Raw genomic sequence first — 18,848 nt, 5'->3', positions numbered from 1 at the left:
GATATAAATAAATGCAGTTATTACCTAGCTTGATTTAGACTTCTGAAAAGGTTTTATCAAGTTAAGCATGCTCTTGTTTTTACATAGAAGTTAATAATGTTCTGGTTATGCCCTGGCTAGGTGGCTCCATTAATTGGAGCATCATTCCATGCACCAAAAAGGTTGCCAGTTCGATTCCAGTCAGGGCACACATACCTAGTGTGCAGGTTCGATCGGGATGCATACGAGAGGCAAGCAATGTTTCACTCTCTCTAAACATCAGTGGAAAAACTATCCTTGGATGAGGATTAACAGCAAAAGATTAAAAAATAAGTAAAATAATTTTTTTTAAAAAATGTCTGGTTAAAGATTAAAGTACTGGGGTGTTTTTTTTGTTTTTTTTTTTTAATGTTTCCAGTACATTATAGTTTCCTTGACAGTACAAGTGTTTGGATTGAGAGGGTGAGTTGCATTAATCCATCTGGGGAGATGGTGAAATTCAGTTAACTTACCAACATGGGTTTTCCCTGGGATTCTGGTAGCACTTGGGTGGTTTGTTTGTTTGTTTGTTTTTTATTGATTTTACACAGAGAGGAATTGAGAGGGACAGAGAGTTAGAAACGTCGATGAGAGAGAAACATTGACCAGCTGCCTCCTGCAACCCCCCACTGGGGATGTGGCTGCAACCAAGGTACATGCCCTTGACGGGAATTAAACTTTCAGTCCGCAGGCTGACGCTCTATCCACTGAGCCAAACCGGTCCCGGCACACTTGGGTGTTTTGATTGGAGCCAAGTACTATAATCATCCTGCCCTCTCACCCCCGGAGAGGACCCTCTTTTCCCCCCTTCCCACCCCAACACTTGAACAACCAGTTGGTATTCCCATTTCAGGTGACTGCTTTGCATGGAAAAATTCTTACTTGATTTCTTTTTTTCTTTTTTTTTAATGTTTTTTTTTTTTTATTTATTACAGAGAGAGGAAGGGAGAGGGAGAGATAGAAACATCAATGATGAGAGAGAATCGTTGATCGCCTGTCTCCTATATATCCCATACTGGGGATCGAGCCTGCAACTTGGACATGTGCCCTGACCAGGGATTGAACTGTGACCTCCTGGTTCATAGGATCACAGAGCCACACTGGCTGGGCCTCTAAATTGATTTCTTAACAGGGAAAAAAGCGGATTTTCCTGATCTTCGGAAAGTTAATTAGTGGAAAAGACACAGAGCTGAGTCTCACCCCTTGTGGGTTAACATTTTTACCATGCACGAAATGGCCAGTCGCTCTTAGCTGGAGGTGCACTGTCAGGCCAGAAAAGGGGACAGGTCACAAGAGAGCATGAATATACAGAAATTAATACACATTCAATGATTTCATCCTGGGATTCCAGGAGAAAGCTTGCATGTTATGCAAGACGAAGGTTTATTAAATGGTAGTCTACTGTGCCAATTTCACTTAATGAAAAACGAATTATAAACAGACATATCTGTCATCCCAGGAGATGTCTAAGTCTCAAAGCCCCTGGCAGGTTGGCAGAAATATTTTGCATTTAAAATGTTGGGTTTAAGCGGAAAAGACTCTCAGGAGCAGGTACCCTCTGCATTTCTCCTTAATCATGGGTATTCTTTTTGAAATTTGAGGTATTTCCCAAGACTTTGAGCAGTATCGCAACAATGGTGTGCAGCCTGGTAGGGAGGAAACCATGCTTTTCATGGTTTATATAGGTAATAAATGCCCCCACTACAGTAGAAAATGAAAGCTTTTTCTACGAGTTGATCATTTTAAATCTTCTATGCCAAATGAAGTTATGAGCATATTGTCTCATACATTTCACAAGGAACTGTTAAAATGTTAAATAGCTAATCTTAGGAACAAACTGTTATTACATCTATCTGATTCAGACATTAGTCTATTATTAGTAGTGAGGGTTTTTTCCAACTAAGTTTTGGAGGGGAGGAGGATGGAGCTCTTAGTCATGTATCTTCTGTACAGTGGCAGGGGAGCTTTTAAACACGTGATTCATAATCCCTGACCCTCTGTGCTGGCTGAGAGGTGTTTAGCTGTAAGATGTCACAGGGTGCCCAGGTAATTAAAAGCCAAATATAGACCATAGCCAATTTATAAACAGATTACATTCCAAAAATGTGTTATACCCTATTTTTTATTTTATTTACACATATACACACACACACACACACACACACACACACACACACACACGGTTAAAAGATACGTTAGCCTTGCCGGTATGTCCCAGTGGTTGAAGATCGACAGTGGTTGAAGGTCAACATGTCAACCAGGAGGTCATGGTTTGATTCCGGGCAGGTTATGGTCTCAGTCTCCAGTAGAGGGTGTGCAGGAGGTAGCCGATTAATAATTCTCTCTCATCATTGATGTTTCTACCTTTCTATCTCTCCCTGTCCCTTCCTCTCACAAATCAATAGAAATATGTTTAAAAAAGTAAATAGAATGTAAATGATGTCAGATGAGCCGATATGTAATTAATTCATTATAGTCCAGAATTTACTGCAGTCGACAGGATCAGGGAAGGCCTCTGGAAGTGAAGGAATGGGCTTGCCATCCTGGCAATTTGAGAGGAAGAAGGAGAGCCTTTGGAATTGGCAGGAGTTGCAGACCTCAGGATGAGTGGTAGAATGTGGCCAACACCGTCATAGCAACAGAAAAGGACTCCAGCATCTCAGATACCGAGGCCCTTTGATCCATTGATCATTGTTCTAAGGGATGGAGGCACAGCATGTTTTCTCACTGGTGAAACACTCACGGGGGATTTGTTATCTCTGTCTGCCGAGCCCAGTGCCGGCAGCACAGAGATGAGTTAGGCAGGCCGTCTCGAACTTCCCCATCTCACAAATCACAACAGTAGCTGCCATTTCTGAGCTAATGTGGTGCTCCCGGTACAGAAAAGGCAGCGCACCCAAGCTAGGTCTAATTACAAGGCCACCTCACGGGTCCATGTATTAACGCCTGGAGACCTTATGTAATTTATACAAAGTCAATTAACTAGTACAGGTATCTCTTCTTACAGACCAACTGCAGAACAACAAACACACAATTTGTTAGCGAAATTCCATTCCCCAAGAGATTTTTTCTAGTTCTTAATTCCGCCTTCCCCTTTAGACATAATCTTCTCAGCATTGGCTTCTAGCATTTTTAAATAGATTCTTCCATGTTTTTCTTCAGAACTGTACCCACAATTGACTGGTTTAATTCCAGTGAACGTCCACCTGAGACGCAAGACTCACTCCTTTTCATCTTCATCTTAATTTTATTAGATTCTTACACCTAAGTTATTATTTTTTTTAATCACTAGTATCAGCACGTTCACCTTTCTACTTCCTACCCATTGCTATAAAAAGTAAGGTAAAATACTTAAATAATTGTGCACACACTGCTGTGTGCAGATGGCGATGCTGCTGAAATCGGTAAAGTAGCTGGGCCTGTTGCATCACCAGCCGGTGCCCCTGCGTCTGTGTCCAGTCCACAGACAAGCTGTGCAGAGAGGTCCATGTGTGGGGTTGAAAGCGGGTTGACTAAAAATCAGATGTAAAGAAAAATTATGAGCCTGGGGGATATTCAGTGGTATTTGCCCAGAGGATCCAGAAATGCCTGAAGTCTGGCCTTCGGTCACTTTTTCATGTTGGGAGGTGTGTGAGGGAGATGCATCCAGTAAGGGACAGTTGGAAAGAAAATGAACCCTCCGTTGTCCGTTGACCTTATAGCTAAAACTCCAGTGCAAAGCGCTTTATAGGTAAGTCTTTGCCCCCGTTTAAACCCCTGTGTTCATTGCAGTGTTATTTATAATAGTTAAGATTTGGAAGCAGCTCAGGTGTCCATGAGTAGATGAGTAAAAAGCTGTAGTACATTTACACAATGGAATACCACTCGGCTATAAAAAAGAAGGAAATCTTGCCTTTTGCAACAGCATGGATGGGCCTGGAGAGCGTTCTACTAAGTGAAATAAGTCTGTCAGAGAGAGACAAGTGAAATCTAATGAACAAAATAAACTAACAAGCAAAATAGAAACAGACTCATAGATAAAGAGAATAGACTGACAATTGTCAGAGGGGACGGTTTGGGGGCCTGGATGGAAAAGGTGAAGGGATTAAGCAAAAAAATCCACAATCCTCGTAGTCACAACAGTGATTAGCAGAGGGAAAAGGGGTTGGGTAAGAAGAGAGTAAAAGGGGGAAAAATGGTGACGGAAGGAGAACTGACTTTGGATGGGGTACACACAATACAATATAAAGATGATGTATTATAGAATTGTATACCTAAAACCTATATAATTTTATTAACCAATGTCCCCCCCCCCAATAAATTCAATAAAAAAAAAAAATATTTCTTTTAATGGAAGTTAGAATTTAAAGTATGAAGCTACAAAACAAGGAAGAGATATCATTTCAGTACTTAATTATAAGTGTCCAGATTTTGATACTGGGTCTTATTTCAGTGTCAATCCTGATGAGAATAACTTCCTTACTGAAGTTTGGAGTCTTATCTGTATTTAGCTCACTGGACAGATTTTTTTTTTTTTTTTAAATCTTCACCTGAGGATATTTTTCCCATTGATTTATAAAGTGGAAAGAAGGGAGGGAAGGGGAAGGAGAGAGAGAGAGAAAGAGAGAGGGGGGGGGGGAGAGATAGATGTGAGAGAGACACATCGATTGGTTGCCTCCCATATGCACCCTGATTGGGCATGGGATCAACCTGCATTCCTTGACTGGAAATTGAACCCATGACCCTTCACATGGGCCAACACTCTACCCACTGATCACATGGGTCAGGGCTGGACAGGTGATTTTACTGGTTGCTGTATACATTAAACCCAAAGCAAAAGAAAAAGAAATAAAAAGACTTAATGGTCCTTGCCCTCTGTCCTTAACCAAATCCAGGTCATGTAAACACTGTCTGGGCTAGTTTCATGAAAGGGCAAGAGGAGGAGAGAACACCCAAGAGAAGGGGTCCCACACCCAGTAATTGAACTTTTGATGCACGGTGTCCAGTAGCAAATGTGGCTGGTCAGTGGCCTGCAGTCCAGTCTGAGAGAGGGCGCTTCTTTTCTGGTGCTCACTCTAGCAAAGGGGGGAAATCGCGGGCTGCCTTATATGGCTGAGCCTGGGTTAGAATCTGGGTTTTTCCGCCCCCAACAACCATGCTTCTACCATATATAACTTCGTCGTCTTTCAAGATCAGAGAGTCGTGGGAAGGAACCTGGACACTCAAAATACGACCAGTTTACAGTAGCTGACCACGAAGGCCTGTATTTGAGCTAAGTGTTGTTCAGAAGTAGTCATTCTGGCCTCGGATCATGACCTCGTACTGGCCAGCGGAAGGTCTGAATCTACAGAAACAGGAAGCTCATTTTTAATGCACGTCAGAACAACGTCGCGTGTTCTGCATTCCTATTTCTGTGGCCTGGGCCATCGCGATGGACAACTTTACCTCGGTCACACAGGCTTGCTGAGTTTCTGTAAAGCTGCATGGGATGAACACATGTGAAGCCCCTGTGAAGTGACCCAGGCAGTATCTGGTGAACATGGCATTTTCTGTGGTACCTGGTTCTGTACAGCGGTACGCTAACGGCGTATTATTAGCAAAGTGTTGCCTGTGCTCCTGGCAGGGCCGTGGATGCATTGGTGGCTTCCCGCTGGGGGAGAGTGCTGTTGGCCTCTGCGGCCGCCGCCCGGGCTGTGAAATGACGGGCCGGTCTGCGGGTCGGCTCCGGGTGAGGGAAAGGCTGTGGTTTGCGCTGTAGACATTTCAGGTCTTGCAGGATAGCAAACTGCCCGAAGCACAACACACAGTTACCTTTTGAACTTCCACATCACCAGATTATTTCAGTGGAGATTGTTTATAAAGCAACCCACAGAACTTCCTCGTCTGTCACAGCCCTGGGCTCGCCAGAGCCCTATCATTTTACCAGCCCCGCAGGGCTGAGCAACATCTAGGAATCTGATTTTAATCAGACTCTCCCTCTTGGCCTTTGTCTGTGTGCTGCTATACCCAGGAACACGTATCATGCACTCACAAATGCACATGTCCCCAAAGATGGGTAACCCAGCACTGGAAAAACCCTGTCCAATTTTTTTTTTTTTTAAATACTGTCTGTTTCAGGCACAATCTTTGGGGTCTTTTAAAATATCCCCTTTTATCCATATTTTAAATGCTTACTGTTTACTCTTTGTAAAAGTAACTTGCATGAAACATTTGTTTACTGTACTTATTAACTACAAGGGGTGACCTGTTTTTACATTTTGTTCACAAAATGTGATGTATATTTTTATCAGACCTGTCCATGTCCTTGCCTTCTTCTTCTTAGGACCAATTTAATACCACCTCTCTTTTATTTTTTATTTTTATTTTTTAATATATTTGATTTTTTACAGAGAAGAAGGGAGAGGGAGAGTTAGAAACATCCATGAGAAAGAAACATCGATCAGCTGCCTCCTGCATACTCCCCACTGGGGATGTGCCTGCAACCAAGGTACATGCCCTTGACCAGCATCGAACCTGGGACCCTTCAGTCCGCAGGCCAATGCTCTAACCAGTTTAGGGTCCGCCTCTGTTTTACTAAGTTAAAATATAACAGGGGATTTTCATTTCTTTTTCTCTTGAAGATGGAGTTCTCAGAGAGTGGGAAGTGGAGCCGTTTGGTTCTGTGCCTTCCGCACTCTGCTCAGGAATTCCTAGGAGCCGCGATTGCAGGGCTCCTGTCGCCCACGTGCCATTTTCTTTCACGGCCACAGCCACGCTGTTTGGAGATTGGGTTTAGGAGGGTTTAAATGGAAACCAGCTAAGTGGTAATTTTATAATCTTCAGTGATATGTTAGTGGCTGTGCAGTCCGGACTTGTTACCTCACCTGTCAAGCCACTGGTGTGTCACTGCCCAGGTCACGTTTGCTGAGCATCTAACAAAGGATTAGCGTTCCTTCTGTCCGTGTTGTCACTGGGAGGAGATGAAATGGAACGACGCTTGTCCTTCTCCGGGTTAAAGGGTTTGAAGGCTCTGAGCCCAAGTCTGTGCCAATTCCAAAGCTGTGACAGAATCTGAATGCTGCCCTCATTCCTAGGGCGAGCGTGAAGAACGTCCAGGAAGCTCTGACTCTCTGAGCCGCCCTGGGCCTTGCCCAGGTGAGCACTGTGTAAGCAGCTCTGTGCCCCATTGATTTCTGCCCTGGCTGCTCTGCGCCACCTTCAGCTGCTCTGTGGGAAAAATCCTTCCAGAAAGTCACATTAGAAAAAAAAAAAAAATGAAATATGAGTGTGTGAGACAGTTGCAACACGCATGTCTATAAATTGGAAAACTGTTCCACTCCATTTATTATGTTTGTGGAGCTATGTACCTTAATAGGCAGATGCAGTCAGTGTTGTTGGTGAGATTCACATTTTTACTTCATAAAAATAAGACACGCAATGACTGCTAGGATCTATGTCTAGAAGTCATTGGATTCTTCTCATTAATATGCTGATGTGTCTAAGCCATCTGTGCTTTCACAGGTTACATTCTTCTCTCCTCCTTTCTCCTTGGATTCGGTTTTTACATCGAGTGGCTCAAAGATTCGGGGAGGGTGCAGGCGGGTCTCTCTGTGCCTGTGTTCCCAGGAGTTTCAGTGTACAGACCCTAAAGAATTATTCAGGGTGTGTGGATCAGAAGGTAACAATTGCTCCATTGATTTTCAAAAGGCATGGAATCCTGTGGGCAGAGCCCCATTAGCCTGTGCCCATAAAAGAACCAGCAGCTTTTCACTGGTGTACTTGTTAAAGATTACCAGCCTTGATAGTCCTAAATTTCAAACGCTGGCAGAGTTAAGAAAAGAATAAGCAAAAAGTAGCCACAACGGCCCAGTGATTGCGGCTTGCTATTGTTTGGGCTTTGTGGAGACCCGGGCATCAAAGGGAATTTTCTTCTGAAGGGCACGGCTTGCGATATAGTATAGCCCTATTGTTTTGCGTTGTGTTTTAAGTTTCAGGTTACAGAAACAATCACAAATTAATTCCCAGCAAGCCGTGAGACATTATAGCTGTCCCTTTGAAAGGCATTTGGATGCTTGGCCAAGTCTTATACTTAAAAGTCTTATTCATCTTAAAATTACATACCGTTTTTTCGTGTGCTGTTTTGTGTTATTGTTTTGTTTTGTTTTTTTCTTTCCCTCCCCCCAAGCGGGATTACTTACCTGTTTGCTGGAAAAAAATTGCCATGGCTTTAAGATCTTAAAGGAGAACAAGATTGGAGTCTTTCAATGGGGGGGTGAGGAGGGGAGGGTTTGTTTGTTTATTTTGTTTTAAGGAGCCTTTCATCTTAGGTAGCTTGCTGGTTCTGTTCTGTTTGGATTCCATTGAAGTCTTTTCCCATGGATTTCTGATTCCTTTTCCTTCCCACCTTCCATAAAACATGTAAATAAACATTTTGTTCCCCTCTCTTTCTCATACCAGACTATGAACCCTCCTCTGCCCCCGCCCCCTCTCCTGGTCTCCACACCTCCGGGCGCTGCTGCTGCTGCTGCTGGAACGGGACCGAGGCCCACCGCGGGGCCCACTGACCAGATTGCACATTTACGACCTCAGACTCGCCCCAGCGTGTAAGTGAGGGTGTCATTTATTGCCACTTAAACGTGCATTTCAAGCTCAGCCCAAAGAGCAGAGGCAGAGAAACACCTTTCTGATATGAGCTGCTGACAGGCTTATGGCTTCCAAAGTGGTTTGTGTTCTGCAAACTTCTACCCAGTCATGCATATAATGAGGAGACCGCCGAAACAAAATGGGCCTGATACAGGCGCTCGCTAGGCAGCCGTCCTGCGGAGGGAGGGCCTTTCAGAGTTTAGGGAGACAGATGTTTGCTCCTTCGTAATGTTATTATGTGTACGGAGCTGCCTTTTGAGCCTTTTGTCTTGTTTTCATTGGAATACTAAGGAATGAGAAGGCACCCCATACAAACTAGATCTGCTTGTAGTATGCATGTGAAAAGCTGTAAGTCCCTAGAATCCAGAAAAGTCCAGTCACCTCATTCAGAGTTCATTCATGGCAAAATACAGCGTGGTTTTCGTGGGTCTTATATTGTGTGAGTTTATACGTGGACCAGGTTGGTCCTGGGAAGAACAGTTGGTTGGCATAGCCTGCCCGGTTTCCCTGTGGTGGTGGCACAGTCACCTTGCCTGGTGGGGCTCTTCCGTACGCCCTGTGATCTGGACTTTTATTTCCCTCTGACTGTTCCCATCTCAGTCCTGTTCCCGGCCGAGCACACAAAAGCAGGTGCAGCCCCAGCCTCTGGGTTCTGCCTGTGTGTGGAAGGCCGCATGCTGTGCCTCACGGTGGGGTTTCACACCATCTGTCCCCCTTCGGGGCGCCTCCCCAAGCCTAACAAGTGCCATGTGAAGAGCTCGGTTTTCCCAGCGGGCACCTAATCCCCAGCAGCAGGGTAGGCACTCTGGGAAGCTGCCTAATTCTTTCACACCCGGCAAGTACCATTTGGCGGGGTGGTCACCTTCACGCTGGGGGACCAGGCTGGCGGCAGTTCTTCATCAGGAAGGCCTCTGCCTTTCTTTCTTTTTCTTTTGGGGCGGGAGGGGAAACGGGGGACTCTGCCTTTTCAATGTCGATGCCAAAACCTCTGTCAGCGGATAAGTACCAATACTGCTGACAGGTGTAAGGACTGCACTTTCTGTTTTCATTTGTGCAAGATATTCAGGACTTCACACCAAGGATGAGCTTTGAGCCTCTGTGTTTTGGTGGTTCCTCAGCCCGAAATCGGATATTCTTTTTATTCCAGGTATGTTGCTATCTACCCATACACTCCCCGGAAAGAGGACGAGCTGGAGCTGAGGAAAGGGGAGATGTTTCTAGTGTTTGAACGTTGCCAGGATGGCTGGTTCAAAGGGACATCGATGCATACCAGCAAGATCGGGGTTTTCCCTGGTAATTACGTGGCACCCGTCACAAGGTATGGCTTTGAACAAGCGGTTCACTGAGTCCCAAACAGAGAAGCTTTGTTCTCCTCCGTGGCGCTCAGCCTGTCCAGATTCCTTCTCACGTTATAATTGCCTATTACACAGCCAACATTAAAAAAAACAACAAACACCCGTATCTGTGCTTGCTGTGATCCCTTCTAACTCTAAAATACTTGGCTTACTTTTCACACAGCTCTATGTGAAATTGTAGGTTTCCACGAATAAATGCACTGGGTTTTAAGTTATTTGCTTTAAGTAACGTGTAGAAGACCATTTTCAATACTTTGCTGCTTGGAAGAGCATAATGTTTCATCTAAACAAAAGCTATTTCCTTAATACTCCCATGTTTCTATAATGCTTGCTATGCGCCAGGCAGGCAGATCTCTTAAGTGCGTTGCACACGTTAACTCCCAAGTCCTTGAACAACTCGTGGTGGTGGTTTTTGTTATCATCCCCTCTTGATAGATGAGAAAATGGAGGCACCAAAAGATTACATAACTGGTCTGAAATCCCATAGTGATGAAGTGCTCAGACCCAGGTGGTCCGCCTCTGGGTTCTAAGAGCCTGATTACCTCTGAATTCTGGCAATTAACTTCTGTAATACCAGTCAGAAATAAAATTCCTTAGCTGTGGTAGAGGTTCTCTATCCTTCTTAACTGAAGGTGATTTTGCTTCCCTGGGGGAATTTGGCAACGGGTGAACACACACTTGATTGGCATTATGGAGGGTGGGGAAGGAGAAGAGCGGTTGTTGTTGGCACCTAGTGCACTGAAGCTAACGATGCTGCCGAAGGTCCTGCAGTGCACAGGACACCTCCCTCAGAAGGGAATTAGCTGGCCCCAGGTGTCTCGGAGGTGGAGAAGCCTGTTACAGGGCAATGGGAAGTCGGGGCTGTTAGATATACAAACGTGTCCTTTATTTCATTTCGAGATAAGCCCATCGTCTGGTCACTGAGGAAAGTAGCCTTGGAAACTGAATGGAATGCCCTTAATGGCAGCGACATTCGGGGAGCCTCAGTTTCTGGCCATCGGGCTCTTAAATGGTCCAGGTTTAACTGTGATAAGTCATTCCTTAAACCCTCTGATTCTGAATAAATGGCTTAATGAATTGACATGTTTGTCAGCTGTTGGCCTTGACTTGTAGGTTGGCCAGCAGCCTAATCAAATATAAATCACTGTGGTTGCAGATGGTGCTAGCTTTCATTTGACTTGCAGATTTTTAATCGATATAGACCTTCTTTTCTGTGTATGTTAAAGTCTACATTCAGGATCCAGAAGGTAAATCCAGATAGGCCCTTCCTGGTGGGAAAAACACACACACAAAAAAAATCCCAACAACAAACCACAGAAACAACTAGGGAAGTAAAATGAACCAAAACCAAAATATTAAGCTAATAGAGGAAAATATTTTCATAAGACTCAAAAAACAAAATATTTAAAGTCTCTGGAGAGTTGCTTACTTAGAGTTAATTCTTTGTTACTCCTCATGGTACATAATGAGAACGTTCAAGTTAATGAAGTAGTCTACTTAGGAGAAAGTTACTATAAATAGAATCGATGTTTAAATGAACTTAGAATATTAAAAAAACATTACACAAAACTATGCCAAACCTAATTTAATTAAATTCAACCAATAAGTATTTGTTTAGAGCTGGCAGTGCCACTGTAACTACAAATCCTGGAGAAATGGAAAAGAGCCATTGCACACTGGCCCCGTCTTCAAGGAACTTTGACTGAGTCAGGAATACTTAATAAGACATTTTCTAAAAAACAATACACTCATTTTTGTAATCAGGGTTATAGGAGAGAGAAATCCACATGAAAAATAATGGTAAAGTCTTCAGCAAGGCTTCTTGAAATGATAGGATTTCTGCTGGATCTTGAAATAAACGAGGTTAAGGTTAGTCAAGAGAAGCCAGAGAGGACATTCCGAGAGTATGTGTATGTGTGTACGTACACCCACACACATGTACACAAGCCCTTGGGTGACGTGGGGCTGGGGGCAAGTAGGAGAAGGGCAGAAAACATAGGCAGGGCCATGGGCATGTGATTGTCATGGAGGTCACAAGCCTGGCTTGTTGGGTAGCAGGAGTAGGAGAATCCAGGGCCTCAAGTCAGTGGAGGGGTTCGGCCTTGGTGTGGGACGCTGAGCCCGGTAACTGGATGTTCTTAAGCAGAATACAGTGCATGGTTTTTTGTGACTCAGAATACATTTCAAGACCGTTCTCTGCCTCAGGGCCATTGTGAGTTTGAATTTGCTATTTTTATACTTCGCAAAAATAATCCCATTCATTTTTTAAAATGTTTTGTCGTAAAGCTTTAGTCTTCCCCCCCCCCCCCTTTTCATTGTTCTGTCCCCCACTTCGCTAATGAATGGAGCTATCTGTTTTTCTGTCTCGGCAGGGCGATGACAAATGCTTCCCAAGCTAAAGTTCCTGTGTCTACAGCTGGTCAGACAAGTCGGGGGGTGACCATGGTCAGTCCCTCCACGGCAGGAGGGCCTGCCCAGAAGCTCCAGGGAAATGGAATGGCCGGGAGTCCCAGTGTGGTCCCCACAGCTGTGGTGTCAGCAGCTCACATCCACACGAGTCCTCAGGCTAAGGTCTTGTTGAACATGACGGGGCAGATGACAGTCAACCAGGCCCGCAATGCTGTGAGGACAGGTAAGGAGGAAACCGGACGGGGAAGCATCAGGAAAAGGGTCATCTGCCTAGGTTCAGATCTCCCATGACAGATGTTGACAAAAGCAGATGTGAAGTAAGATAACAAATAACAGGAAATAGAAGTAGACAGAGTCCAGTCAGTGGCACTTTACGTCTGCTGACTTTGGCCAAGCCTTCCCTGATCTGTAGATCCAAAGCCTGAAAGAGACTAGGCTGATTTTAAGAATGGCAGCAGTATTTGAAAATAGGACTTCTGTAGCCAGGACCACATGATCTCCAATCTCACTGCACATCTACTGCAGCTAAGTGTGCAGATGATTTTTTTTATGAATTTAGTGACAAGTCTATTTTAGACCCAGTGGGACCTTAAATCGGTTTCTTTTTTCTATAACGTTGAATACCTACCAAGAGTCTTGGGTAACAATGGGAGTAAACTTGTGATTTTTTTCTATGGGGAAAAAAAAAAAAAGAAAGAAAATGGTTAATAAGAAAAGAGAATAATTTTAAAAAGGACCAGAGGCCAGTGCCATTTGACAGGGTAGACCACCAACAGATGCTGGCTCCGAGTCTCTCATTCTGTGGAAAGGCCTTCTTTCTCTAACTGAAGGGCCTCGGGGTTACAGCTAAGCTCCTAGGCACTCAACAGACTCCGATCTGGAAGGGAAGTGCATCCCGGGACCCCGCTAAGATTAAGTGCTTTTAAACCACCACACATACCTTGTTTATTGTATGGGCGCAATAGCAACCTTTCATTACGGACGGATGCAATGAAATGACTCATATTTTGATGAGCAGCATTTATTGGAACGTTGAATCTTACCGTGTTCCCTGCTGTCATTTACTAGTTTTGGCACACAACCAAGAACGCCCCACGGCAGCCGTGACGCCCATCCAAGTACAGAACGCCAGCGGGCTGGGCCCCGCGTCCGTGGGCCTGCCCCATCACCCTTTGGCCTCCCCACAGCCTCCGCCTCCCATGGCTGCCGTCAGTATGGGCCGAGCCGGCGCCCCCTTAGCCTGTGCTGCGGCCGCTTCGATCACCTCCCCCAGCATCACCTCCGCCTCCGTGGACACCGAGCCCAGCAGCCAGATAATGGCCATTCTCTCTGGACTTCCCGCCTCTCCTGACGGCGCTTCATTGGCTTGTGGGAACAGCTCAGCGGCCAAACCAGACAAAGACAGTAAAGTAAGGCCAACATCCTGTTTCTCTGCTGGTGATGTGTCCCATCATTTCTACTAATGGAGGGACCCGTTCAACATTCCTTCAAGGGCTTATCTGTGCGTGCTCCCGTGCCAGTTGTTAGATTCGTGTTTCTCTGCATTTCAGCACCCACTAGTAGCCAGGCCCTGTATCAGGTGCTGGGGAGATCCCAGTGGGTAAGACTTCGTTGCTTCTCTACCTGTGGCTTACATCTCAAGGAGGAATTTCCTTTTCCTTTCCTCATCCTGTCATCATCTTGCTGTCCTTAATTCTCCCTGTCCAAGTCAGTTTGCTTTTTGTTAGCAGTGCTGCAATAGCTATATATGTGCAGATTGATAGGTGATAGATATTTAACATACAAAGGGGATGAAACTGTTGATGAGAAGTGTTATTTGTGGATTTGTTTGTTTTTTTATACCACTAGTGTACTTGATTATCATCAGCATGAATAGTGTTTCTCTTGACTTGAAATTTAGGGGGAAATTGTTTTTATAAATCCTTTGATCTTTTTATAAGTCTCTCATTTGGGGCCAGATTTCAAAGAAAATATACACGGGAGGCTGTGTTTGGAAGACTGACCTATTGTTGGGTTTGGAGACAGGTGGTTGGAGTCAAGAGGAGTTGGTGGTGATTAACTGTGAACAGAAAGAGACGAGCGATAGCGAAGTCTGGAGAACTGCATTGTGTTCATGACCTTTCCCTCAGTGTGTCATGCATTTCTCCTTTTAAAAAGCCCAGTTCTAGGAAGCTCTCGGGGGATTATAAACAGCCACCTGGTCGGTGGTAATGGATGCTGCTCTATTTAAAAGGTTAGGTAAGCCTGTAAATAGGGCTTTATAAGGAAATAAATGTTACGGCTTTACTAAAAAGTTAATATTTAATCGTTGGGTTAACATGAGCGTTTTTGAAAAAGATTGGTATCTGTCCAGCGTTTATAATTAACTACATTAAACTTGTACTCAAGCTGACATGTTCAACTTGGTCAATACCTTTAAAAGAATAATTGCATAGTTTGGATTTTAAGAAGTTTGGAACAGTGTGTCTCTAGGCCCTTGACTCTTCAGCCCCTGACCTCCCAGAAGAGAATTTGCTGAGTGTCTGAGGCTTGGGAGGGCCTGTGCTTGGCAGAATAATGGCTCCCGAAAGATGGCCATGTCCTACTCCCTGGAATTTGAGACTATTTCCCTCCATATCAAAAGGAATTTTACAGGTGAGGTTAAAGTAAAGGTTTAAAGGGATTATCCTGGATTACCAGGGTGGGATGTATGTAATCACAAGGGTCTGCATGAAGGGGAGGCAGGAGGATCAGGGTCAGAGGAGAAGTGGTCTAGAAGCAGAGATCAGGTGATTCCGAGGGAGGAGCTCACAAGCCAAGAAATGCAAGGAGCTACAAGACGCTGGAAAAAGCAAGGAAATAGACTACCCCCTAGAGCCCCAGAAGGAACGCAGCCCTGCCAACTCCTTGATTTCCAGACCTGATTTTTTTTCCCAGAGTTTGTGATAAACCGATACAGGACCTTACTTGGATTAATCTGTTGAGCACCCATCCTCAGCAGATGGCCACTGGCCTGTTTGGATACCATATTGACCCTGAGCGCCCTAGATCCAGAGTGTCCATGCCATTTTCTTTTTTGAGATGCTATGGAGAAATTATTGATCTCCTTCCTTATATGATGTCTTAAAGTATTTCAGGGTCATCTTTTCTTTTGAGCCTATATTCTTGAAGTTTTTTCCGCTGTTCCTCGTGTCACAGGTTCCAAGTTTTCCCTTCCTAAATCTACCTCCTCATGTAATGTTTCAACAGAGACTTTTTCTGGTTGATGGAAGTTCATTGAGTCCACAATTAACATGACCAGAGTGTGTCATTCAGCTCACTTTTCTCCATCCTGTCCTCCAGGATATCGTGGAAGAACTTTTCAAACCTCCGAGACCCAAGCGTCTTTTACGTCCTCCCGTCCAAACAGTCCCCCAGTGGCCCCGTCGTGTTGGCGCTACTTGTTGTGCATAAGCATGTCCTGGAAGAGTCTAGCCCTCAGAGTCTCATTTCCGTTCCTGAGTAGACCTTTCATTTAAAACACTATTCTAGAATTTTCCAGATAGTCTGCAAAATACATTGTTGTTTTCTTTTTGAAAATTAGGACTACACACATGCTCTTCTTTGGCCTGTTGGGTTGACCCAATCTCAGGTCCACCAGGACCTATCAAAGATTATTGGTAGCATTTCAGGTGTTAATTTTCTTAGTGCTCTGGGGTAAATTCAACCTGCCAAGAGTAGTCATTTGATCTCTTTATCCATTTCCCTCTCAGCAAGGTCTGTTCTTCCTTTCCTGTCTGGAGATTATCCTTGTCTTTCTTATCATCTGAGAACCACCATCTGTCCCCAACAGCAGGTCTGTGTCTTTCTTGTTCTCAGTTCAAACATAACTTTTAAGCAATGTAGCCTCCCCCTTCCCCCCCCTTTTTTTTTGTCTTTAGCATTTTTGCAATTTTAAGCTCATATGGACCATGCGAATGTTCTTTCATATGGACCCTTCTCTTGATCTTTTTGTAGCAGTCCTTTAAAAATTTGAGCTCATTAGGCTGCCCCCTGGGGGATCACATCAGTACTGTTAGATGGCTCTCCATTTTCATCTGCTGGGATGATTTGCAATTGTATAGTTAGAATTGTATTCTGGAGAGCCCTCCCTCTTGAAGTATCTTTCCTTTTGAGTTTCAGGTCAAGCATATATTTTCTTTGAACTTTTAAAATCAGTTCTTTTAAACTTTAGTGTTCAAATCTTACTCTAGGGAACTTCTCTTTGAGTGCTTACCTCTAAGTTCTCAATGTTTCTGTTTCACCAGCCATAGCTCTCACCCCCTACCTGGCTGCTTCCTTGTGCTCCTCCCCACCCCCACCCCCATCATTTGTTGATCAGAATTAGAGCCAAAGTTGCAGTTTGTTCAACTTTCTGCAAGATGAACTTATCAGAATGTCAAGGACAAAGTGTATCAGAAATTCTAGTTTCAGTTGAAACTTCCAGCAAATGTATAGGCATTTGACCATTCCCTCCATATTTCTTCCTCCTTTTGTCATTTCAAGTTCAGCCACTGACTTCCACTCTCCAGGCAATGTCGGTGTGTCCCCCAAATGATAGCGTGTCAATTGCCCTCTTCTTTCCTCTGTACCCGAAAGCTCTGCCATGGCTGGTGTGCTGGTGAGGACCTTGTCCACATGTACATGGGGCCATGGCAGTTCTGTCTCCAGCTGGGCTGTTCCTTTGAACAGTATTTTATTTGAAAACCCTCTGTCACAGTCTTTTTGTCCTTGACTTAAGTCTCTAGCTAATTTGGCCTGGTGCCTGCCTTCTGTGCTTTGATAAGTAGGCATCTGAAGTTCTGTAATATCTTCCCAAACATCATCTCAGTTATGTCTGGTTGGAATCCCGGGCCTTTCTGCCATTGCTGTTGTTCTTTCTGTGAGATTTCTGTTATCTTTTGCAGTTAACGGTTTAGCAGCTTCATCCGGACATTTTTCTAACTTCATATTCTGTTTAAAGGTTTCATTATTTGGTCAGCTAGTCTCCAGGATAATGTGTTTGCCAATCCTTACGAGATGCTCATGTATATGTATGTATGTATGTGAGTGTGTGTGTGTGTATGTATTTTACTATGTTTTCTTATAATAATAATTTTTAATTATACATATTTATTTAGAAGTTAGAGAAAATCCAAACAGAAAACCTAAATATAATCCAAGATTTCAAAGAAAGTCATTAATATTATTGTGTATAAGTGTTTTTCCCCCTAGATACCTAAGTGTAAGAAATATTATTTTGGTATAGTAAGCCTTCATTTAGAAAATAAAATAATTTTCTTCAGCATCAATGATGTAATCAGCTGTTTTTCTACTCTCTAAATTCTGTTAAAAGATAAACTGGGGCATATTTTACAAATTTAAGAGTTTATTTGAGCAAATATCTATTAAAATCAGGCAGCGCCCAACCAGAGGTTGGTCAGGAGCACTCACCAAGAGTCAAGAGCAAGACTTGTTTAGAGAAGACAGGAAGCAAAGCCAGGAAATTGCTTGATTGGCTACAGTTTGAGCAAGTTGCCTTATTCGGAAAGCCTAGTTGGTATGATTGGTGTCCTTAGGTTTTGATTTCTTAACCTTGAGGTATTGACAGATTTAGGTTTTGGTTGGCTACTGCAGGCTGCTCAGGCCTTAGAAGCACCTCAATCTAATGGCCACTAAATTAATTTAATAGTTTTAACCCTCATATCAGAAAGAGAAGAAACCACCTCTACTGCCCCCTTCCACCCCAAGTGCTTCCATGTCCACCTCCTGCCTTCCTAGTCTGGGGATGCTTCAGAGTCTTCCCTGACGTTGACACTTCTTCCCATGGGAGTTAGCAGGAGTGGTGTTGGTTCTCTGCCACATCCTCGGTTTGTTCCTGAAAGACAGCGTTTTTGCAAGAAGTCTCAACATTCAGTGCCTCAGACCTCCCACCCAAATTTCTGATGACTCTCCCTTGAGCAAAACACAGGTTTTCTTCAATCAATCTGCTAAAGTTTGAGGACCTTTGCTGTTTTTAAGTGCCCATTTTCTCCTATCCTGAACACATGTCCTTGAAGTCCCTATGGATCCCCCTTTGCTCACATTGTCTTCCTTTCTCTCCAGTTTTTATTTTACTGTCAAAAATGAGATGGTCTGGTCCAGCATGCATGGCTCAGTGGTTGAGTGTCGACCTATGAACCGGGATGTCATGGTTCGATTAACGGTCAGGGCATATGCTCTTGTTGCAGGTTCAATCCCCAGTGTGGGGTGTACAGGAGGTAGCCTGTCAATAATTTTCTCTCATCATTGATGTTTCTATCTCTCTAGCCCTCTCCCTTCCTCTCTGAAATCAATAAAAAAAAAATATTTTTTAAAAATGAGATGGTCTGTGGGCTTCGCCATTTCATTTTCTCAAGTGATTGGAGTCACCGTTGCTGCCCTGCCAACCACTGGGACTCAGTCATTCTCTCTCCCCTGACCCTGCTCTATTTTTCTACAGAGCACCAG

General features: G+C 44.1%; 1 protein-coding gene across 3 annotated transcripts in view; it reads left to right on the top strand.

The window, feature by feature from the left end:
- The window catches only part of SH3RF1 (SH3 domain containing ring finger 1), a 173,072-nt gene that overhangs the window by 139,933 nt on the left and 14,291 nt on the right, over positions 1 to 18,848 (top strand). For all 3 annotated transcript variants that reach the window (XM_084883736.1, XM_084883737.1, XM_084883738.1), the window contains exons 7-10: positions 8,434 to 8,579; positions 9,767 to 9,937; positions 12,347 to 12,606; positions 13,452 to 13,792. In XM_084883736.1, the coding sequence (XP_084739862.1) occupies positions 8,434 to 8,579; positions 9,767 to 9,937; positions 12,347 to 12,606; positions 13,452 to 13,792 (918 nt within the window). The remainder of the gene's footprint in view (positions 1 to 8,433; positions 8,580 to 9,766; positions 9,938 to 12,346; positions 12,607 to 13,451; positions 13,793 to 18,848) is intronic.

Source organism: Pipistrellus hanaki, assembly GCF_964339955.1.
Source record: "Pipistrellus hanaki genome assembly, chromosome: 5".
In the NCBI taxonomy this organism is placed as follows: Eukaryota; Metazoa; Chordata; class Mammalia; order Chiroptera; family Vespertilionidae; genus Pipistrellus; species Pipistrellus hanaki.
Note: the sequence above shows the minus strand (reverse complement) of the source record. Positions and strands in the feature narration are given on the sequence as shown.